Consider the following 18,809-nt stretch of genomic DNA (forward strand, 5'->3'; position numbering starts at 1 on the left):
AAAAATTTGGGAAACTTTACATTATAAAATTCGGATTGTTCAGACTCCTTTGACTGATTAGAAGGTCTGGCTTTCCTGGCCCTGAGTTCCCCAGGGTGAGGCTCCGTCTGAGCAGAGGGGCAACTGCTCCTTACACAGGACCTGGGCTCTGCCACTTGTGACCCCTCCTCAGAGGGTCCTTGAGCCTTAGGCCAGTTGCTATTCATCATTTTTCTCAGAATGCTGTGTTCTGTGCAGTGAAGAGGAACTTTAACTGTGTCTCTCCACCCACGTCTCTGTTGAAACTGGGAAAACAAAGGATAGCGCAAGAGAGTTGATTTTCAGAGAAATTACGATGGTATATGCTTTTTCTTACACTTGGTGCATTTCCTTGTGTGTTGGAGGGTAACCCTTGCCATATCAGCCAGCAGATGAACTTGAGCTGTCCTGTGGAGGTACAGCCTGCACACCTGAGATCAGGATGGGCCCCGGCACCATATTGGTAGCTCCCTTGGCTTTCTTTGGTGCAAGTGTTTGAATGTGGTCCTATATTTCAGTATAATTGTTTTACAAAAATGAGTGGGGAAACAGGAACTTGCTGAAACCAAGGATGAGAAGTAAAGGTCTCCCACATTAATGCCATTGCAACCAAGATGGGTATTGTATTAGTTAGCTGTGTTTCCAGAGAAACAGAACTAATAGAAGATCTATCTATCTATCAGCTATCGATTTATTATGAAGAATTGGCTCACACAATTATGGGGGCTGAGAAGTCCTATATCTGCCATCTGCAAGCTGAAGTCCCAGGAAAGCTGGTGATGTAGCTCCAGTTTGAGTTTAGCAGATGATGTAAATCCCAGTCCAAGGGCAGGAGACCGTGAGGCAAGATGTCCCAGGTTGAGCAGCAAGGCTGGAAGGAAAAGGCGTGAGTTCCTCATTCCTCCACCTTTTGTTCTATTCAGGCCCTTGGATGGGTTGGAGGATGCCCACCCACATTGGGGAGGGCGAGCTGCTTTACCAAGTCCACCGATACAAATGCTCATCTCATCCTGAAACACCCGCACAGACACACTCAGAAATCATGTTTAATCTGGGCACCTCTGTGGCTTAGTCAAGTTAACAAGCAAAATTAACCATCACAGGTGTCTCAGACACCGTGGCACGTCCCTGGCCCAAGTGCGGGCTCATGTCACAGGAGGCAAATCTGAAGGCTTTCTATTTAGTCTTGAACAAAACAAAACAAAACAGCTGGTGTCGAATTTGAAATATGGCACTAAAAATCACCTCTAAAAGACAAAGGGTAATTAGGGATTTTGTAAAAATGTTTTCACTCTCTAACAAGGAGAACTTTCCTAATGGCACGTAAAGCGACTGCTAGGGGTTTCAACATCTAACTTTCACACATGTTTTTCGGAAATCTTTATATTTGGACCTTTGAGGTGCCTGTAATTTTATTAGAGTTTTATACTGTGAAGATTATATTCAGCTGTGAATGTTTCAAGGTCTGAGCAGCTATGACTCCACCTCAAGCAGCGTCTTTCTTCTTTCAGCAAGTATTCAGCACCTATTATGCACTGTGTATTGTTCTAGATACTGTGTGTGTAATGGTGAGGAAAGCTGGACATGATTCCTGGCCTGCCAGGAATGTCAGGCTCTTAGAGGAGTAAAATATTAGTAAAAATATTACACAAATAAAGGCAGACTTGTTGGGTGATGAGCTGTCGCGAGTGGTGTGTGTTGCCCTGATAGCGTGGAGGCTGCGATGGGGCAGAGAATGTTGCTCTTAGGCAGGGCCGCTGGCAGAAAGTGGAAGGTGAGCTGGAGTTGCATAGTGAAAAGCATGCCCAGGTGTGGGCAGAGGGAGAGAGGGAGGGGTGAGGCTTAAAAGGTGTCAGCAGTCAGCCATCGAAAAGTGGGGTCCACTGGTGCTTAGTAGAGATCCAATAAATGCAATAAATGTAAGCCCTTATTTTATCCACTCCCCCCGCCCCAGTGGCTGTCCAGCCTCTCTTTTCCTATAAGGGGCACTAGCCTGGCTCAGCCCTGGCCACGCACCCCTTCTGCAGCCTCTGGCTCCGGGGCTGCTTCAATCCACACCTCTGTGCCCACCGTGCAGCCTGTGTTGAGCCCAGATCAACATTCTACGTGTATCCCCGTGGGAACGTTACAGTCAGACATCGAGAAGGAAGATTTATTTCCTAATTAAAAGAGAGCTTCCTGTACAGCAAATCAATCAATCACAACCACGTGCACACACACACAGACAACAGTTGCTTACTTACACTCGTGCCTAATTCCTCTGGGGAACAAGCAAGCCGCTCTCTTCTGATGCCTGGGGTTCCAAAAGCTGTGGCTTCACCAGAAGTCATGGTCTGCATTTCCTCTAATCAGAGTCATGCCCCAGAGTAGGCAGAACACAGCCTATTAACCCCACGATCGTGTCCTGAAACGAAAACCCAGTCGGGTAGCCTGCTAGTACTGCAGTTACGTGCAACGAGTGTAAAATCCACAGTTCTTCTGGGCTCCATTTTTAAAGTTTGAACGAATGGCTCCAGAAAGGTATTAAAGTTTTTTTTTTCCCCCATGGGGGGATGGGGGAGAGTTTAATTGATTTGTGGGTTTTTGAAGGAGCGCCCAGCTTGCTCTAGAGCCCTGGCAACAGGCGGCTCTTAAACACGGTAGGTGCTGAGTAAATGCTGTACACTTAATTGAAAAGCCTGAGGACAGTCTCACTTTATGGAAGTCGAATTGTTTTCATTACCAACCACAGCAATAAAAGTAGCACCAAGCACCCTTGGCTGAGTCCCTTGGCCAGGCCAGACGTCTTAAATACTTTATCTTCACCCTGTTTCTGAAACGTCTATACTTTTGCCGCCAGGGATGGAACAAACATTTCCCTCCTCTCTCTCCTCTGCCAACCCCTTTCCACCCTAATCCCCGTTAATCCTTACTCACCACCCCCCCCCCCCCCCCCCCGTGAGACTGAATCTGTACCCTCATCTCGCAGCTGAGGGGGCAGGGGTCTGAGTGGTCCACCCACCTGCCCAAGGTCACAGGGTCTGAAAGGGGAGTGGCCGGCTTGGAGTGCAGGTCAGCCTGACTCCTGAGCCAGGCTCCTCAGCCAGCCCCCTGATGCAAGGGCAGCTCTACCTGGCCCTTGGTGGACCTGTGAGGACTGTTTTTACATCGTCGTTGGAGCTAGAGGGATTGTGAATTATTTTTCTGGCTTTGCCCCCCAAACTTAAAACGACAAGCGTCACCTGGAATGCTGATCCAGCTTCTGCGATTTTAAGGAAGAGCTTCCGGGAGGATATTTCACGGTATTTCCTTGCGAAAGGGCTCTGCTCCTTACGGCACACTGGTGATGTCAGTGTGCCTTGAGGGAATGGCCCCGAATCCCGGCACTCTGCGGAGCCTCTGGGGAATTCTCTAGGCTCTCCTGAAAATGGGGTGGTCGGGTGGGTTTGCTATTTATCTGCTATTATAGCCTGTATTTGTTATCTGCTTCTGTGTAACAAATTAACCCCAAACTTAGTGGCTTAAAACAGCACTTGTGATCTCCCAGCTTCTGTGGGTCAGGAGCCCAGGTGCAGCCTAGCTGGGTCCTCTGGGTCGGGGTCTCTCCCAGGCTGGGACCATCGCAAGGCTCTGCTGGGAAGGACCAGCTTCCGGGCTTATTCACATGACCACCAGCAGGAGTCAGTTCCTTGTGTGCTCTTGGATTTAGGCCTCCTGAGCTGTTGCACAGGGGTTTCCCTCAGTCCAGTGTCCATTGGGTGGGTACCTGGGTGTGTTTGAACATGTAAGAGCAAGAGTTGTGCTCTCCGCTAGTTTTATTGCATTCGGTCATGTCATTTCCTTGAAATTCAAGCACCGGAGTTTCTACTTTGTCTTAGACTGAGCTGTGCTCTGGACGCACAGGCTCAGCGGCCATGGCTCACGGGCCCAGCCGCTCCGCGGCATGTGGGATCTTCCCGGACCGGGGCACGAACCCGCGTCCCCTGCATCGGCAGGCGGACCCTCAACCACTGCGCCACCAGGGAAGCCCCCGATTACGTTTTGCTTCATTTCCGAGGTCACTCGTTTAGACCGAGGCCCGTTTGGATGTTCATTGCTGTGATGTATTTCAGCATCGTGAACCCGGGTTCACCAGCCTCGTCTTGACCTTGGAAATGTTGTGGCATTTTACAGTGTGTGGTGACATTTATGAGCCCATTTGGACACCCACAAAGAGGTTGATTTCCATAGATTAAATGTCAAGTTTGAGACGGTCCAGGGTGATGGAATCCTCCAGTGCTGTCCACTCCCATTCTCAGCGGTGACCTTTGACTGGACATTTGTGCTCTATTATGAGCTCACGAGTGCAGCCCAAATTACTTAGGTCATCTGAGTCCAGGCGGAATGGTGTGATGGGGAGGCTCCTGGCAGTGTAATTGGAGACCTGCAGAAATGTTGTCTCATTTTAATTTTTTAAAATAAAACACATACATGGTTAGTGAATAAATTATCGGAGGCAGAAAAAAATCCCACAACTGAGGTTTCTGAGATGCTGGTTAGTTTATAAAACCATCTGTGTGTTGACCAGAGCAAAAGGGTAAAAAAGAATCAGTGGTTCAATGTTTTAAGTAGAAGTAGTTTTACGGGGCATTAAACACATGAACATAAACTTGGAGTAAGTGTCATCTAAATTAAGTGGTGGCAAAAAGCATCAAATAGTTTCCTAGAAGTTTAAATGTATTTGTATTCTCACTGTCTAAAGGATTTGTGTGTCTTCAGATTTTGATCTGACTCCCTCTCTCTCTCTTTTTAAAGAAATCTTAGACTTTATAGTCACCATGCTGTACATTACATCCCCAGAATTCATTTATCTTATCACTGGAAGTTTGTACCTTTTGAATCCATTCACCCATTTTCCCCACCCACACCTCTGACAACCATCGATTTGTTCTGTTTCTATGAGTTTTTTTTTTTTTAGATTCCACATGTAAGTGAAATCATATAGTATTTGTCTTTCTCTCTCTGGCTCATTTCACTTAGCATCATGTCCTCACTGTCTATCCGTGTCATTGCGCCGGCAGGATTTCCTTCCTTTTTACGGCTGAAAGATATTTAACTGTATACAAATATACCACATTTTCTTTATCCACTCATCCATCAATGGGCACTTAGTTTCCGTCTCTTGGATACTGTACGAAATGCTACAATGAACATGGGGGTGCAGATATCTCTTCGAGACAGAGATTTCATTTCCTTCAGATAAATACCCAGACGTGGAACTGCTGGATCCTATGACAGTTCTATTTAAAACTTTTGGAGGAACCTCCGTTACTGTTTTCTATACAGGTTGCCTCAACTTACATTCCCACCAACAGTGCACAGGGTTGATCTGGGTCTCTTGAATTTGTATTCTCCCAAGGACCTGAAGTGAAGTAGATCTAAGTATGGATGTACCCATTTCCTCCACTGGTCTACGGTGGGTACCAGGGCCGGGACAGCCCTGAAAACCTTTACGACCCGGCCTCCTAGCCTTTCTGAAGTTTCAGCTGTTGGTACTGCAGTGTGGCCTGCTCTGCTGCTCTGGGTCATTTCCCGTGACAGCACTGACCTACATCCAGGCTGCTGATCAACACAGACCAGCCAGTTAAAATCAGAATTAAAGTCAACCCACCAGCAAGTTTCAGGAGAGTCAAACTGGGCATGTTGAATTCCTGTCGAGGCTTGGGGTCCAGACCGTCAAGGGAGCCCATCTTTTTTGCTAGACTTTTTTGTTGCCACGCTGTTGTGGAAGATGACTCACAGATTCATTTTATGATCAGGAATTAGAACAAAAATCAGCACCTGCCGTTGGAATTGTGTCCCAGGCCAAGGTGTGAGCTGCCTCATGCCTAGCAGACAGAAATTCAACCCTGGCGGGGTCGAGGCAAAGCTCGAAGACAGAAGATTCTGGCTGCTCTGCTCAACCACAGGGACGGCATCTGATCCCGACAAGGGACGTGGGTTTCTTCAAGGGTAGATGCCTCGCCTGCAGCGATGACCGAGATGCCAAAACATTAGGATTTAAGTGGGACGAGTCTGGCCAAGCATCCTGTTGTTTAGTCTATATCAGGCTAAACATCTGGGTGATTGGAAACATCTTTGGAGTTGAATGAGCCACGTGAGCTTGTCTCATGCAGGCACAGCCTGAGTCAAGACCAATGAAGGACACGTGCTCAGAGGAGGGTATTTTCTGAGCGGGGGGAGAGGGAGGCAGCAAAAGGTATTCAATACTCTGCTCTTCTCCTGCGCAGCCATAACCAAGGACCACAGACCGGGCAGCTTAAGTAACAGAAGCTGGTTCTCTCACAGTTCTGGGGGCTGGCAGTCTGAGATCAAGGTGTCGGCAGGGCCGTGCTCCCTCTGCAACCTGTAGGGTAGAATCCTTCCTTGCCTCTTCCTGGCTCCTGGTGGTTTGCCGGCAGTTCTTGGCATCCCTTGGCTTGTAGATACATCACTCCAATTTCTGCCTCTGTGGTCACGTGGCTTCTCCCCTGTGTCTTCACGTGGCCGTCTCCTCCCCGTGTCTGTCCTCTTCTTGCAAGGACACCAGTCACATTGGATTAACCCCACACCCCCACTCCAGTATGAGCTCATCTTAACTCATTCCCTCTGCAATCACCCTATTTGTAAATCAGACCACATTCACAGGTGCTGGACGTTAGGACTTTGATAGATCTTTTTAGGGGGGGACACAGTTTAGCCCATGATACCTTTGTCCTACTTTTTCTCAGGACCTAAAGAGCTACGACATTTCTCCTTTAAATGTGTGGTCTGTGGGTGGCAGGTGGGATGTGAGCATGACGACCGTGGGATTTCCTGGTGGCCGTGGCCCACGTGACCCATGTGACAGGTGATGAGTGTGGGCACCGCACTCAGAGGGAATGACGAGGCTTCTTGAAGGGCTGTTTCTCTCATGTTCTTGCTCTTCCAGGCTGGGCAGCCCATGAGAACCTGAGTTTCCAGCTCTGGGCTGGAGGAGGGCCGTGTGGGGCAGAGAACCAACGAGGTATCTGGGAGGAGGCTTTGCCCTGTGGCTCTGTTCTCAGCGCCCGACTTGCTCGCTCTGGAGCTGTCGGCAGTCAGCACCCCCACCCCCCAGTGAGAAGCCCAGTCACTCAAAGCACAGCTTGCAGGCTTTGTAGAGAACCACATCCCTGAGCAAGAGAAGCTCTTCAGCCAGGGGCCTCTGGCATTTGGACACTGAGCCCAGAGCTTGCAGGGGATGGCCGAGACTCAGTAGGAGTTCTGTCCCCCAGCATTTGGTGTCCCCAAAGTCATGGAGCCCCTGTAGAAGTGTGCTAGAGGAGGCCAGTGTCCAGGGTCGGGGAAAGGTTCTAGATGAGGGATTCTTGCATTGGTAAAGCACTCCCACCCACACCTGGACAGGAAGGTGAGCAGGAAAGGTTTGGATGGGTGGGGCTTGTAGGTGGATTCCATGAGATACAAGCGCCTCCAGCCCCCTCACTCAAGCAAACCCAGGGAGGAACCCATCCCGTGAACAGTGACACTGGACCAACCAGAGGGAGGAAGGAACGTGACTCCGTGGACGGCAGGTGACTGACATGGCTGCCCCCCACCTCTGCCCACCCCAGGCGTGAAGGAGGCACCACCCTCTGCTACTCAGAAACGAAACACCGACCCACCTTCACAGGCCACCTCCAAACTCTCTGCTTGCCTACTGCCTGGGGTCCGGTTGGCGGGGCCTCAGGGCCTGCTGGCTCTTCCTTGCTGCCCTCTTTCACCAACTGGACACCGCCCTCTCCACCCCCAGCCCCATTTGTAGGAGGTGAAGCAAAGCCTCCTCAGGGACAGGCAGGGACCGGAAGTCAAATGTCGACCAAGGGGCTAACGTCAAACGTCCACGGGGGAACGGACGATGGCCTCGTTGCCCAGCTCGGCTGCTGTCTGCGTGGTGATGGGGGTCGGGGGTGGGGGGATGGACCAGGTAATCGGGGAAGGTTTTCTACGGAGCGCTTGGGAAACCCATTCTCTCCAGGAAGTCCGCACTCAATGGCACATCTTGTGCTCGTCTTTGCTTTAAAGCTGTTGACGTACTGCAGATAATCCTGGGGAAGGAGTGTCGAGGGGCGCTCAAAGCGCTTTATTCCTTCTGAAAAGCAGGCCCAGGGGGATTTGGGTACAGAAACACCTGGCCAGCAACCTCATTACAACAAGGATGCTGAGAAGGGGGATTGAAGGTGACATTAAAGGGTTTAGACAAATATTTAAAAATGGAATCACATCGTGTTTTTAAAAGCAATACCTAGAAATTCCCATGGTATTAAAAAAAAATCAGAGGGTCTATTTTGCTTTATTCATTGCATTAGCCAAGAATGAATATGTTACAAGAATGTTCCGGAAGGGAGGCATTGATGAATTGAAAACGTCTAAGGGCTGTTTTGTGTTCTTTGCAACAATGTCCCATGAGCAGATGTGGAGGGGAACCCTGTCCTTGGGGGGGAGGCTGGGGAGCTCTTCCTTTCCTGGGCATGGGCACCGGCATCTGGCGGTCCACCCTTCCTTGCCCCAGGGGCCGGGGTCTCTGTCTGGACTCAGTGGACACCTTGCTTCGGCCAGTTTAGCTCCTTGGCATACGCCCCTTTGCAGCTTCTGATCTCATAATCGTGCTCCAGACACTTGTTCAGGCCTGGCACCCCGGATCTCCAGCCGATGAAGCCCTGGGTCGTCTTTGGGACTGGGCGGGATGGGAGCACCTGGAATAGAAAGGCAGGGGGTTGAGTCGCCTTGGGCCACAGCAACACGAGGCGTGTCCACGGAGGCATCAGGATCGGTACGCCTGGTGTGGAAAAGACAGAAAGAACCACGGTACTGGCCCCCAAATAGACACATAGGTCAATGGAACAGAACAGAGAGCCCAGAAATGGACCCGCACTTCTATGGGTACTTAATCCATGACAAAGGAGGCAGAATATACAGTGGGGAAAAGGCAGCCTCCTTGATAAATGGTGCTGGGAAAGCGGGACAGCAACGTGCAAAAGAAGCGAACTGGTCTACTTCTCACACCATGCACAAAACTAAACTCAAATGGATTAAAGACTTAAAGGTAAGACCTGAAACCATAAGACTTCTAGAAGAAAACACAGGCAGCACACTCTTTGACATTGGTCTTAGCAATATTTGTTTGGATATGTCTCCTCAGGCAAGGGAAAAATAAACAAATGGGACTACATCAAACGCAAAGGCACCTTCTGCACAGAGAAGGAAAGTACCAACAGAACAAAAAGGCCGCCTACCGAATGGGGGAAGATATTTGCAAACGTATGTGATAAAGGGTTAATATCCAAGATATGCAAAGAACTCATACAACCCGGCATCAAAAAAAAACCAAACAACCTGATTAAAAAATGGGCAGGGGACCTGAATAGACATTTTTCCAAGGAAGATACACAGGTAGTTAACAGTCACATTAAAAGATGCTCACTGTCACTAATCATCACACCTGTCAGAGTCACCATCGTCAAAAAGACAACACATGACAAGTGCTGGCGAGGATGTGGAGAAAAGCGACCCTCCTGCGCTGTTGGTGGGAATGGAAATTCGTGCAGCCACTGTGGAGAACAGGATGGAGGTTTGTCAAAAAATTAAAAACAGAACTATCATACTATCCAGGAATTCCACCCCTGGGAACTTACCCGAAGTAAATGAAAACACGAATTTGAAAAGATACGTGTAACTCTATGTTCATTGAACCAGTATTTACAATAGCCAAGATGAGGAAGCAACCGAAGTGCCCATCAACGGGTGACTGGATAAAGATGTGGTCTATATATACAACGGAATATTACTCAGCCATAAAAATGAATGAAATCTTCCCATTTGTGACAACATAGATGGGCACTTAAAAGTGAAATAAGTCAGACAGAGAAAGACAAATACTGCATGATTTTACGTACATGTGGAGTCTAAAAAAACAAAACAAATGGACAAAAATAAACAGAAACAGAGTCACAGAAACAGAGAACAAACAGATGGTTGCCAAAGGGGCGGTGGAGGAGGAGAGGAATGGGTGAGGGAGAGTAAAAGGGACAAACTTGCGGATGCAAAATAAATGAGTCACAGGGATGAAGTGTGAAGTGTGGGGAACGCAGTCAGTATTTATGCAATAGCTTTGCACGGTGACAGATCGTAGCGAGACCTTACGGGGATCATTTTGAAATGTTTAGAAATACTGAATCACTGTGTTGTATAATAAGGACGAACATAGTGTTGTGGGTCAACTGGACTTCAAAAACAAAGAAACTCGTAGAAACAGAGGTCAGATTTGCGGTTACCAGGGGTGGGGTGGGGGAGGGGGAATTGGATGAAGGCGGTCAAAAGGTACAGACTTCCAGTTATAAGACAAACAAGTGCTAGGGATGTAACGTACAACAGGATAAATATTATGAGCACTGCTCTACGTTATATATGGAAGCTGTTAAGAGAGTGAATGCTAAGAATTCTCATCACAAGGAGAAAATAATTTCGTTTCTGTTTCTTAAATTTGGTATCTATCTGAGAAGATGGACGTTCGCTAAGCTCATTGCGATAATCATTTCATGGTTTATGTAGGTCACCTCATGATGCTGCACGACTTATACTTAGTGCTGTATGTCAATGATAGCTTAATAAAACTGGAAGGGAAAATTAGAAAGCAAAGACAGAAAGAAGAGCCAGGGTCCCTAAGCAAGGTGCGCTGAACGCAAGCACGCTCCAATCAGCTGGCCTCGGAGATCACATTTTCCCTCAAAGTAACGATCACCAAACATGTCTCTTTATCTTCTAATGCTTAACACATTTAATTCACGACCCAATGAAATAATTTTTATTTGGTAAAAGAGCGAAAAAGAGAAAAAAGTAAGGTACAGAAATATCAAATACTACAGTTCACAGTGCCCTTTATAAAATATGTGGCAACATTGTCAGATGGTATCCTGGCAGTTCTAGGTTTGATTAGAAGGTTTTATGATACGTGTGTGTACACACACACACACACCCCCAAACCATAGATGCCACAGGAACGAAAAACAATTGAATTTAATTAAAAACCAGAAGGGAAATGGGATTCTATCTGAAATGAAAAAAAACCCACAATTTTGTTTGTCAATTCCTTGAAATTTGGAAAATTTTTGGAAAATGAGGCTAAATGTTTATGCAGGTTTCTCCCTTCCATTTGGAATAATCTTCTGTTCTGCTCTTACGGGGGGATTTGAACCAAGCCAGCAGTGAGGAATATTTGTTCCAGCAGAAGAACCGAGAAGAAGAGGTTTAGTATGCTTGGGGTTACGAGTTCACGCTTGGCTCAAAGGATCTTTGAGTGAGGCGGTGGCCGGAGGGGACGGTCCTGGTGGATGAAGCCCCTTAACATATATTCTTGCTGAGGTATTAGAATTAATCTCTTGAGAGGCCCCATGCTGGGAGGGTCATGAACAAATGCCAACGAGGCCAGAATTTCCTCCAGCGAGCCAGTTCTCCACGATGCTGGGACCTCGGGGACACACGGGCCCAGCCTTCAAGTCCATCTCCAACTGGTAAGAGAAATGCAGTCAGAACCCACCCTGGGATGCCACACTTCACCCACCAGATGAAGAGATGAAAACACCACCATGAACGAGCTTATGGGAGAATCTGTTGTTAATTCTCTGTGAAGGGCAATCTTACCGTCATCTACGAAAAATGAAAATGCAAACTCTCTTTGACCTGACAATCCATCCCTAGGCATTTATCCTAAGACATCCTAATACCTGCACACGCACATACCAAGGCCCTGTTTGTCATAGCCAATGCCTGGACACAGCCTACGTGTCCATCCACGGGGACCCGTTCAGCCACGGCCCCTCCGCACCGCGGAAAACTACACGGCAGTTTGAAGGAATGCGGTCGCTCTCTGTACTCTCAGATGGAACGACTCTGAAGACAAACTGCTAAGAGAAAAAAAGATGCCTAAAAGATGTAAAATATGGTGTAATTTCTGTACTAAGGAAAAAGGGCTAGAACCCTCCACATCCACTTGGATAGGCATATTGCATCAGGGGAAGGGTGCAGAGACGGGGGGCAACAGCTCTCAGGACTCGCGGGACGGAAGGAGGCTTTTCACGGCATTGCCCTTTGGGGTGTAGGATGCCTGTTAAACCATAAGTGTATTTTTATTTATTTATTTTTTTTGCGGTACGCGAGCCTCTCACTGTTGTGGCCTCTCCCGTTGCGGAGCACAGGCTCCGGACGCGCAGGCTCCGCGGCCATGGCTCACGGGGCCCAGCCGCTCCGCGGCACGTGAGATCTTCCCGGACCGGGGCACGAACCCGTGTCCCCTGCATCGGCAGGCGGACCCCCAACCACCGCGCCACCAGGGAAGCCCCATAAATGTATTTTTAAGGGTCTATCCACCTTAAGAGGGGATGGGGAGGAGGAAGACGGGAACCATTTCTTCGGCAAGGAAGGAAGCTCAGAGGGAAACAAGCAAAGTGCCTTTCTCTGCTGGATCGTGAGACTGACCCTCCACTCCTTCCCCCGTCCACTGCGCCCCGCCCCCCCAGGCTCTGACAGGGGTGTGGCTTCCACACCTGGCCTTCTCCTAAGCAGAGGCTCACACAGGGAGAAATCATGTTCCGTTTTGTTCTGGTCCCAGGACAGTTCCTCTCTTCTCCCCCCGCCAGAAGGGGATGCTGTTCTGATCTCTAGGTGGGAACGCCTTCTTTGAAAAGATGATGATTCTGGTGGCAGCTGCCACCCAGCCTGAGCAGGCACGGGAGCCATTTGTCGGGATGGCAGAGGGAGGGGCCCAGCTTCCCCAGGGGCAAGGCACTTACGGGGACCGCTCGTGGCCAGGAGAGACAGCAGGGTCCCTCGGGGACCCCTGTGTCCTCTTCCGGGGTGGAGGCGGGGATAGGGAGGGGGCAGAATTAATACCCAGCAGTGGAGAAATAGCAGAGCCTCTATTTGCCCCTCTTGCCCTGTCCGCTGGCCAGCCCTAGCGTTCCAGTCGGAGTTTGTGCGGGCAGAGCGGGTTCCCCACGTGTGTGGTTCATTTGAACAACCACTGCATTTCTGGGCACGTCTCCCAATAAACTTACGGACCGGGAGCAAAACACTGTGTCTACAAGGGTGCTCCTTGCAAACTGGGTACAACCTAGACATCCAGAGATAGGGGAAGGGTATACAAATCATGGTCGACCCATACAATGGAGAAAAATGCAGTCATTAACGTAATAATGATTTGGAGTGCTGTAATTAACTGCATGGAAAGATATATAGGGTATATTGTTAAGTGAAAAAAGGTTACAAAGCAGCCTGTGGAGTTTGATTTTTAAATAAATATATATATATATATGCATGTGTGTGTATGTGTGTGTGTTTATTGAAGGAGCAGTCAAAAAATAACATTTAAGAGTATGGCTCTGGAATCAGACCCACTTGACCTTGGGAAAGTTATTCAGCCTTTGTCAGCTTCAGTTTCCTCATCTGCCAAATGGGTTTGATGGCAAATTATCACCACTTTCCAGGGATGTTGTGGAAATAAGATAACCATGTAAAGCACTCAGTATGGGGAGCAACTAAAGGACAGTAATAAAATAAGAGCTAGGGCTTCCCTGGTGGCGCAGTGGTTGGGAGTCCTGCCGATGCAGGGGACACGGGTTCGTGCCCTGGTCCGGGAAGATCCCACATGCCGCGGAGTGGCTGGGCCCGTGAGCCATGGCCGCTGAGTCTGCGCGTCCGGAGCCTGTGCTCCGCAACTGGAGAGGCCACAACAGTGAGAGGACCGCGTACCGCAAAAAAAAAAAAAAAGAGCGATCTCTTAAAAAGGCAATTCTCAACACGCCGTGGCCCTGCTTCTCACTGCAAATCGGGCTCAAATCCCAACTCCTTCCTCTGTCCTCTGAGGTCCCGCCCGTGTAGGGACCAGTAACCCGCTGTGTCTCCCATGTGTGCGCTTGGAAAGGGCTGGAAACCCGCCTCCCCGCAGGCCGGGCGCCGCTGTGTTCTTACCTGTGCAGGTGGCTGGGCCCACCAGGAGAAACACCATCTCCGGTGGGGTTGATTTCTTACTTAGGAAAGCAAGTACTTAAAAGGACTTTGCGAACCTTGATGTATTTCTCCACTGGGGTCACTGGCCGGATGCGGAAGCGCTCGGGAAGCTCGATTTTGGGCTTTGGGGTGGCGGGCTCTTCTTCACACTCGATCAGCTGAAACACAATCCCCAGTGATGGGGCCCCGCAGGCTGAGACCTTGGAAGCTTCCCCTCACTGCCCCCCCAGGACAAGGCACTTTACAGGTAAGGTGGTGCTCAGATCACAGTTAGAAAGGGGTGGAGTGGGGACTGGCCAACAGGCCAGCTCAGCCCCAGGCCCTTGCAGACTGCCTGTTTACAGCCCTGCTGAGTGATTTGAGAACACATCACAGGTTATGGACTTAGACTAAAACATGGCAGCAAGGTTCAGGACCAACCTGTAAACTATGAGGAGAGCCTCCATCCCCCCTTTTAATTTTTAAAGCAATTTTGAACCCTTCAAAAACCCAATTTAATTACACATAAGGAATATTAATATAGACTCTTTTATGCATATTATATTAATAAGGACTCATTTTATGCATAAAATTTCAAATTGTGTAACTCTCTAAGTATTAAAAAAACTCATTAAGAATGGCATAATTTCAGCGCTAGTGGGACGGGGTGAATTACAAAGGGGCTTTACGCTGCCTAGAATCATGCACATTTTGAATTATGCGGCATTTGTGCGATTCTGCCTCCCTCCAGAGAAATGTGGTTTCCTCATGTTGTGTCCTGGAGATCACGTGGAAGGTTGCAAACCACTGGCCACAATCCCAGTGAAGCTCACACAAGCATTCTGCGAGCCTGTTGGCGTCTTATAAATCCAAGCCACTATTCTAGACTCAGAGATTTCATTAAAGCGTCTGGATTTCTGGACTCTTTTTTTTTTTTTTTTTGCGGTACGTGGGCCTCTCACTGCTGTGGCCTCTCCCGTTGCGGAGCACAGGCTCCAGACGCACAGGCTCAGCGGCCATGGCTCACGGGCTCAGCCGCTCCGCAGCATGTGGGATCCTCCCGGACTGGGGCACAAACCCGTGTCCCCTGCATCGGCAGGCGGACTCTCAACCACTGCGCCACCGGGGAAGCCCTGGACTCCATTGAACAGTCAGAAAATACAGCCAGTCTGCTTGCCTGGTAGCCCTCAGCTGGGCTGATGGTGGCTGCCTCTGGATGGGGTCAGTGGCCTCTTTGCTGGTGTCCCCATCACTCCCTATTAATTATGCCTGGTCCTTTTCCTCGTTCCTGTTTCCTATCTGGTGTAGGAAATACCAAGAGTATTTTCCTAATAATCATGCCGATATTCACTTGGCCTCTCCTCTCTTTCCATCTGAACGTCACAGTCACTCAGTGAGGCAGTGAGGACCATCACCCCATTTTACAGATGGGAATTCCAAGGCCAAGTGACCCTGGAATCAGCCAGACCAGCATCTCCCCTTGGTGCCTCTCTTTCTGAGCTGTGTAACTTTGCACTTCTTTGAGCTCAAATTCCTCATTTGGAAAATGGACATCAAAGGGCACCCCCCTCCGCACAGGGGTTGTCGTGTGGGTTCAATGAGCTGGTTCAGATGAAGCACCTAGAACGTGCCTGGCACATAGTAAGTACTCAATAAATTTGTGAATGGGAGGAAACTTCAGATGTCAGCCGTCTTCGCCTACAACATGCTCTTTAATTTATTCTTGCAAATTATACACTTCATAACCATTTATTCTTGGAAATGATCAATTCTATAACCTCCAAGCTCATCAAATTTACATTTACCTCCTCAAGGGGGGTCGTTAAAAATCCCCAGTTCGGGGCCCAGTTTTGCCGTGCCTCGTTTTCAGCCTTCAGGCGGTACTTCCTGAAAAAGAAAGCTCTTAAATGCCAGACAACATTGGAAAAGGGTTAAAGAAGCAAACGCTAAGGTGCAATGGGGAGAATTTTACATTCTTCAATGCATCTGGACTGAAGGATGATTCCGTGTCAGGGAGGAAGCAGGAGTCCCTGTCGCTCGGGACTTCCCACTAATGTAAGGAAGACACATGTCTAAGAACCAGAGATGCTGGTTGAGTGGTACATTGGGGAGCAGACAGAACTGGGGCTGACTCTGCCCGAGGGGTCATCTAGGAATAGAATCCTTGTTTTGGGGGCCCCTGGACCTATAGTAATGGGGGAGTGTTAAATCATTATGGAGGTACATATAAAGTTCCTTTGTTTTCAAAGCAAGGACCAGGCCAGAGTGAGCGAGTCCCTGGGATGCAAAATTTAAGGAGGTGCCCACTCTCAGGTTTCTGCAAGCACAGAGCCAGCACCTGCATGACCTTGAGATGGAGTCCCCCCTTAACTATTGCACTCCAGATGCCTCACTCATCCCACCCTAATCCTGGCCCTGCTTTTGCTCCACATTGAATATAATTTATACATAACTACCTAGGAGCCGAACTGAATTGCAGTTGAAGAGCGGGTGTGTTGCATTTTGCAAAAATCTGATTAAACATTTATTCATTTTGATTTTCAAGTTTCTTTTCCTATTTTGGAATCAGTATCTGCACCCCAAGCCCCCTCTGATGTCTCAACAGTTTCAGAGGCCCCGGCCAAGCTCTTTCCCTGGGCACAGTTTCAGAGGCCCTGGCCAAGCTCTTTCCCTGGGCACTGAGCATCTAGAGCAGAGTCTATTTCCAAGGGAGCTGTAACATGAGACAAAGATATGAGCCATATATGTAATTTAAAATTTTCTAGAGCCACATTTTAAAAAAAGTAAAAATAAACAGGTAAACTTAATTTTGGTATCACTTTTTAAGGGCATGAAGTTTTCGAAATCTAGTATTTTACATTTACAGCTCATCCCAATTTGGAATAATCACGTTTCAAGTGTTCAAATTTGGACATGGGACAGAACAGTCTAAGGGCTTAATTGGGCTCTGTTCACAGAGGAGGGGCCATCTGATTTGGGTCTTGAAGGATGAGTAGGAGTTTGTTTGGTGGGGGAAGAGAGAAAAGGGCATTCTAGGCAGAGGGAACAGACCCTGCTAATACCCTGCTAGGTAGTATTTCCTATAGTGGGTACTTGGATAAAAATAAAGGTTTAAAAAATAATAATAGCATGTATTTATTGCAAATAATACTGGCTTTCCATTTTCAAGAGTGATATAAAGTTTCCTATAAAAATAAGTTCACTAAGTGAAACAAAGCTAATTTAAAGAAAAATATGAACTGACTATTACAGGGTTTTCAAGGAAATGGTAAAAGTCATAGAGATGACAATAGGATAACTGAAGTTTAAGAGGTGAGCCATGATGGTTTGTTGTTGCTAATATTTACTTACTTGCATCTAAATTAGTAACTTCCCATACCCGTTAAAACTTCAAAGAGATGGGATACTATTTAGCAATGGGATAGAATGCCAAATAAAAACATCCATTACAGATGTCTGCTGAACATAAATCTTTTAGAAAATGGATCTATTCTTTAAATTAAAACTTCTTGTTCAAAAACCAGGACAAGCAAGAGAGAATGTGAAGTGCTCTCATTCGAACTGAACAAACATTAAGATTTTTTAAACATTTGGTAAATATTAAAAGTAAGCACACATCAGTCGTATCTCAACAAGCAAAGCTTTGCAGCGGGTTGTAAAGGCAGATGCAAAATCTTTCACGCCTTTGTGGTGTGCCTAAGACAAGAGAAAGAAAGGCTCTTTCGTCCCTAACACTGCCCCCTTTCTGCAAGGCCCCCGACCACCTCCAGGGCACGCTCTTCGCGCCCAGAGGTCGATCACCTCCAGGACTTGGTGGGGAAACTGAGGCCGCCAGGTTGAACACTTCAGGTGGGAACGGCCCAGCCCACTGGGTTACCGGTTCCCGGGCGTTACCAGATCTCGTCCTGGGCCACGAGGTTCATGCGCTCGGCCGCGGCCCTGCTGATGGGCTTCTGCGCCATGGGGCCTGGGGTCTTGGAGGGCCCGGCACCCTCGGTCATTGGGCTCAGCGTCTCACGTCGCCTAGGAGACGGGTTGCCAAGCAACGCAGCACGCGGAGGCGGAGGCGGCGCAGCACCTGGCGAGGTTGTGGCCGCCTGGCCCCGCGGCTTCCGTGCGCCCACTGCCAATCTCAGTCCGCAGCTGCGCTCTTCGCCCGCCTCCCTGCCCACCTGCCGGCTCGCGGGTGCAGCAGCCCTTCTCTGCGGAAAACCTTGGGGAAACCTCAAGACCTTACATTCCCTCCTCCCTTTAAAATTTAGACCTGCAAGTATACAGGCCAAGTGGACCAACCCTAGGCGTACCGAGCTTAGTGGATTCCGTCACAGAGACCCCTGTAGCCACCGCCTGGGTTACGAAATAGGTCACTCGACGCCCCGCCCCCAGCCGCCGTCGACTTTTCTCGGCAGAGATTTGCTTCATCACAATTTGAACTTTGTGTAAAGTGGAATCATCCTGGCGTCGTTTTTGCCTGGCTTCCTTGGTCCAGTGTTACGTCTGAGAGGTTCATCCATGTCGCTGCGAGTAGCCGGGGTGTGTTCACTTCGATGTGGGCGTCACTGGGGCTGAGTTTTGGGGCCTCCATGAAAGTGCTGCTGTGAGTTTCAGCGCACATGGCTTTTGGAGAACATATGCATGCATTTCTTTGGCATCCACTCTTTATAACCATCTCCAAATGCAATTCAAAGATGATATTGCCTCCAGACCCTACACCCCACACTCTGTCTTTCATGCCCATCAACACCAATCCCCCATCATTGGGATGCTCAATGGGTATTTGTTGACTGACTCAG

At 48.6% G+C, this 18,809-nt stretch overlaps 1 protein-coding gene across 1 annotated transcript; it reads right to left on the reverse strand.

Annotated features, from left to right (window-relative positions):
- Positions 1 to 8,319: 8,319 nt before the first annotated feature.
- CUNH20orf85 (chromosome unknown C20orf85 homolog) lies at positions 8,320 to 18,026 on the reverse strand. Its single transcript, XM_029221667.1, has 4 exons — positions 17,911 to 18,026; positions 15,822 to 15,903; positions 14,094 to 14,195; positions 8,320 to 8,729 (listed from the first exon to the last, which is right to left on the reverse strand). The coding sequence occupies exons 1-4, from the start codon at positions 18,015 to 18,017 to the stop codon at positions 8,568 to 8,570; spliced, it is 453 nt and encodes a 150-aa protein (XP_029077500.1). The 5' UTR covers positions 18,018 to 18,026; the 3' UTR covers positions 8,320 to 8,567.
- Positions 18,027 to 18,809: the final 783 nt, after the last annotated feature.

This window comes from Monodon monoceros, unplaced genomic scaffold, assembly GCF_005190385.1.
Source record: "Monodon monoceros isolate NGI ecotype Baffin Bay Population unplaced genomic scaffold, NGI_Narwhal_1 Super_Scaffold_13, whole genome shotgun sequence".
Classification (NCBI taxonomy): domain Eukaryota; kingdom Metazoa; phylum Chordata; class Mammalia; order Artiodactyla; family Monodontidae; genus Monodon; species Monodon monoceros.

Excerpts from the sequence above, each read along its gene's own strand:
- CUNH20orf85 (XM_029221667.1), bottom strand. The coding sequence starts at position 18,017 with ATGACCGAGGGTGCCGGGCCCTCCAAGACCCCAGGCCCCATGGCGCAG. Across the intron at positions 14,196-15,821 it reads TAACGACCCCCCTTGAGGAG|CTGATCGAGTGTGAAGAAGA; the intron begins GTAAATGTAAAT and ends ATTGTGTTTCAG. Across the intron at positions 8,730-14,093 it reads CAGTGGAGAAATACATCAAG|GTGCTCCCATCCCGCCCAGT; the intron begins GTTCGCAAAGTC and ends TTTCTATTCCAG.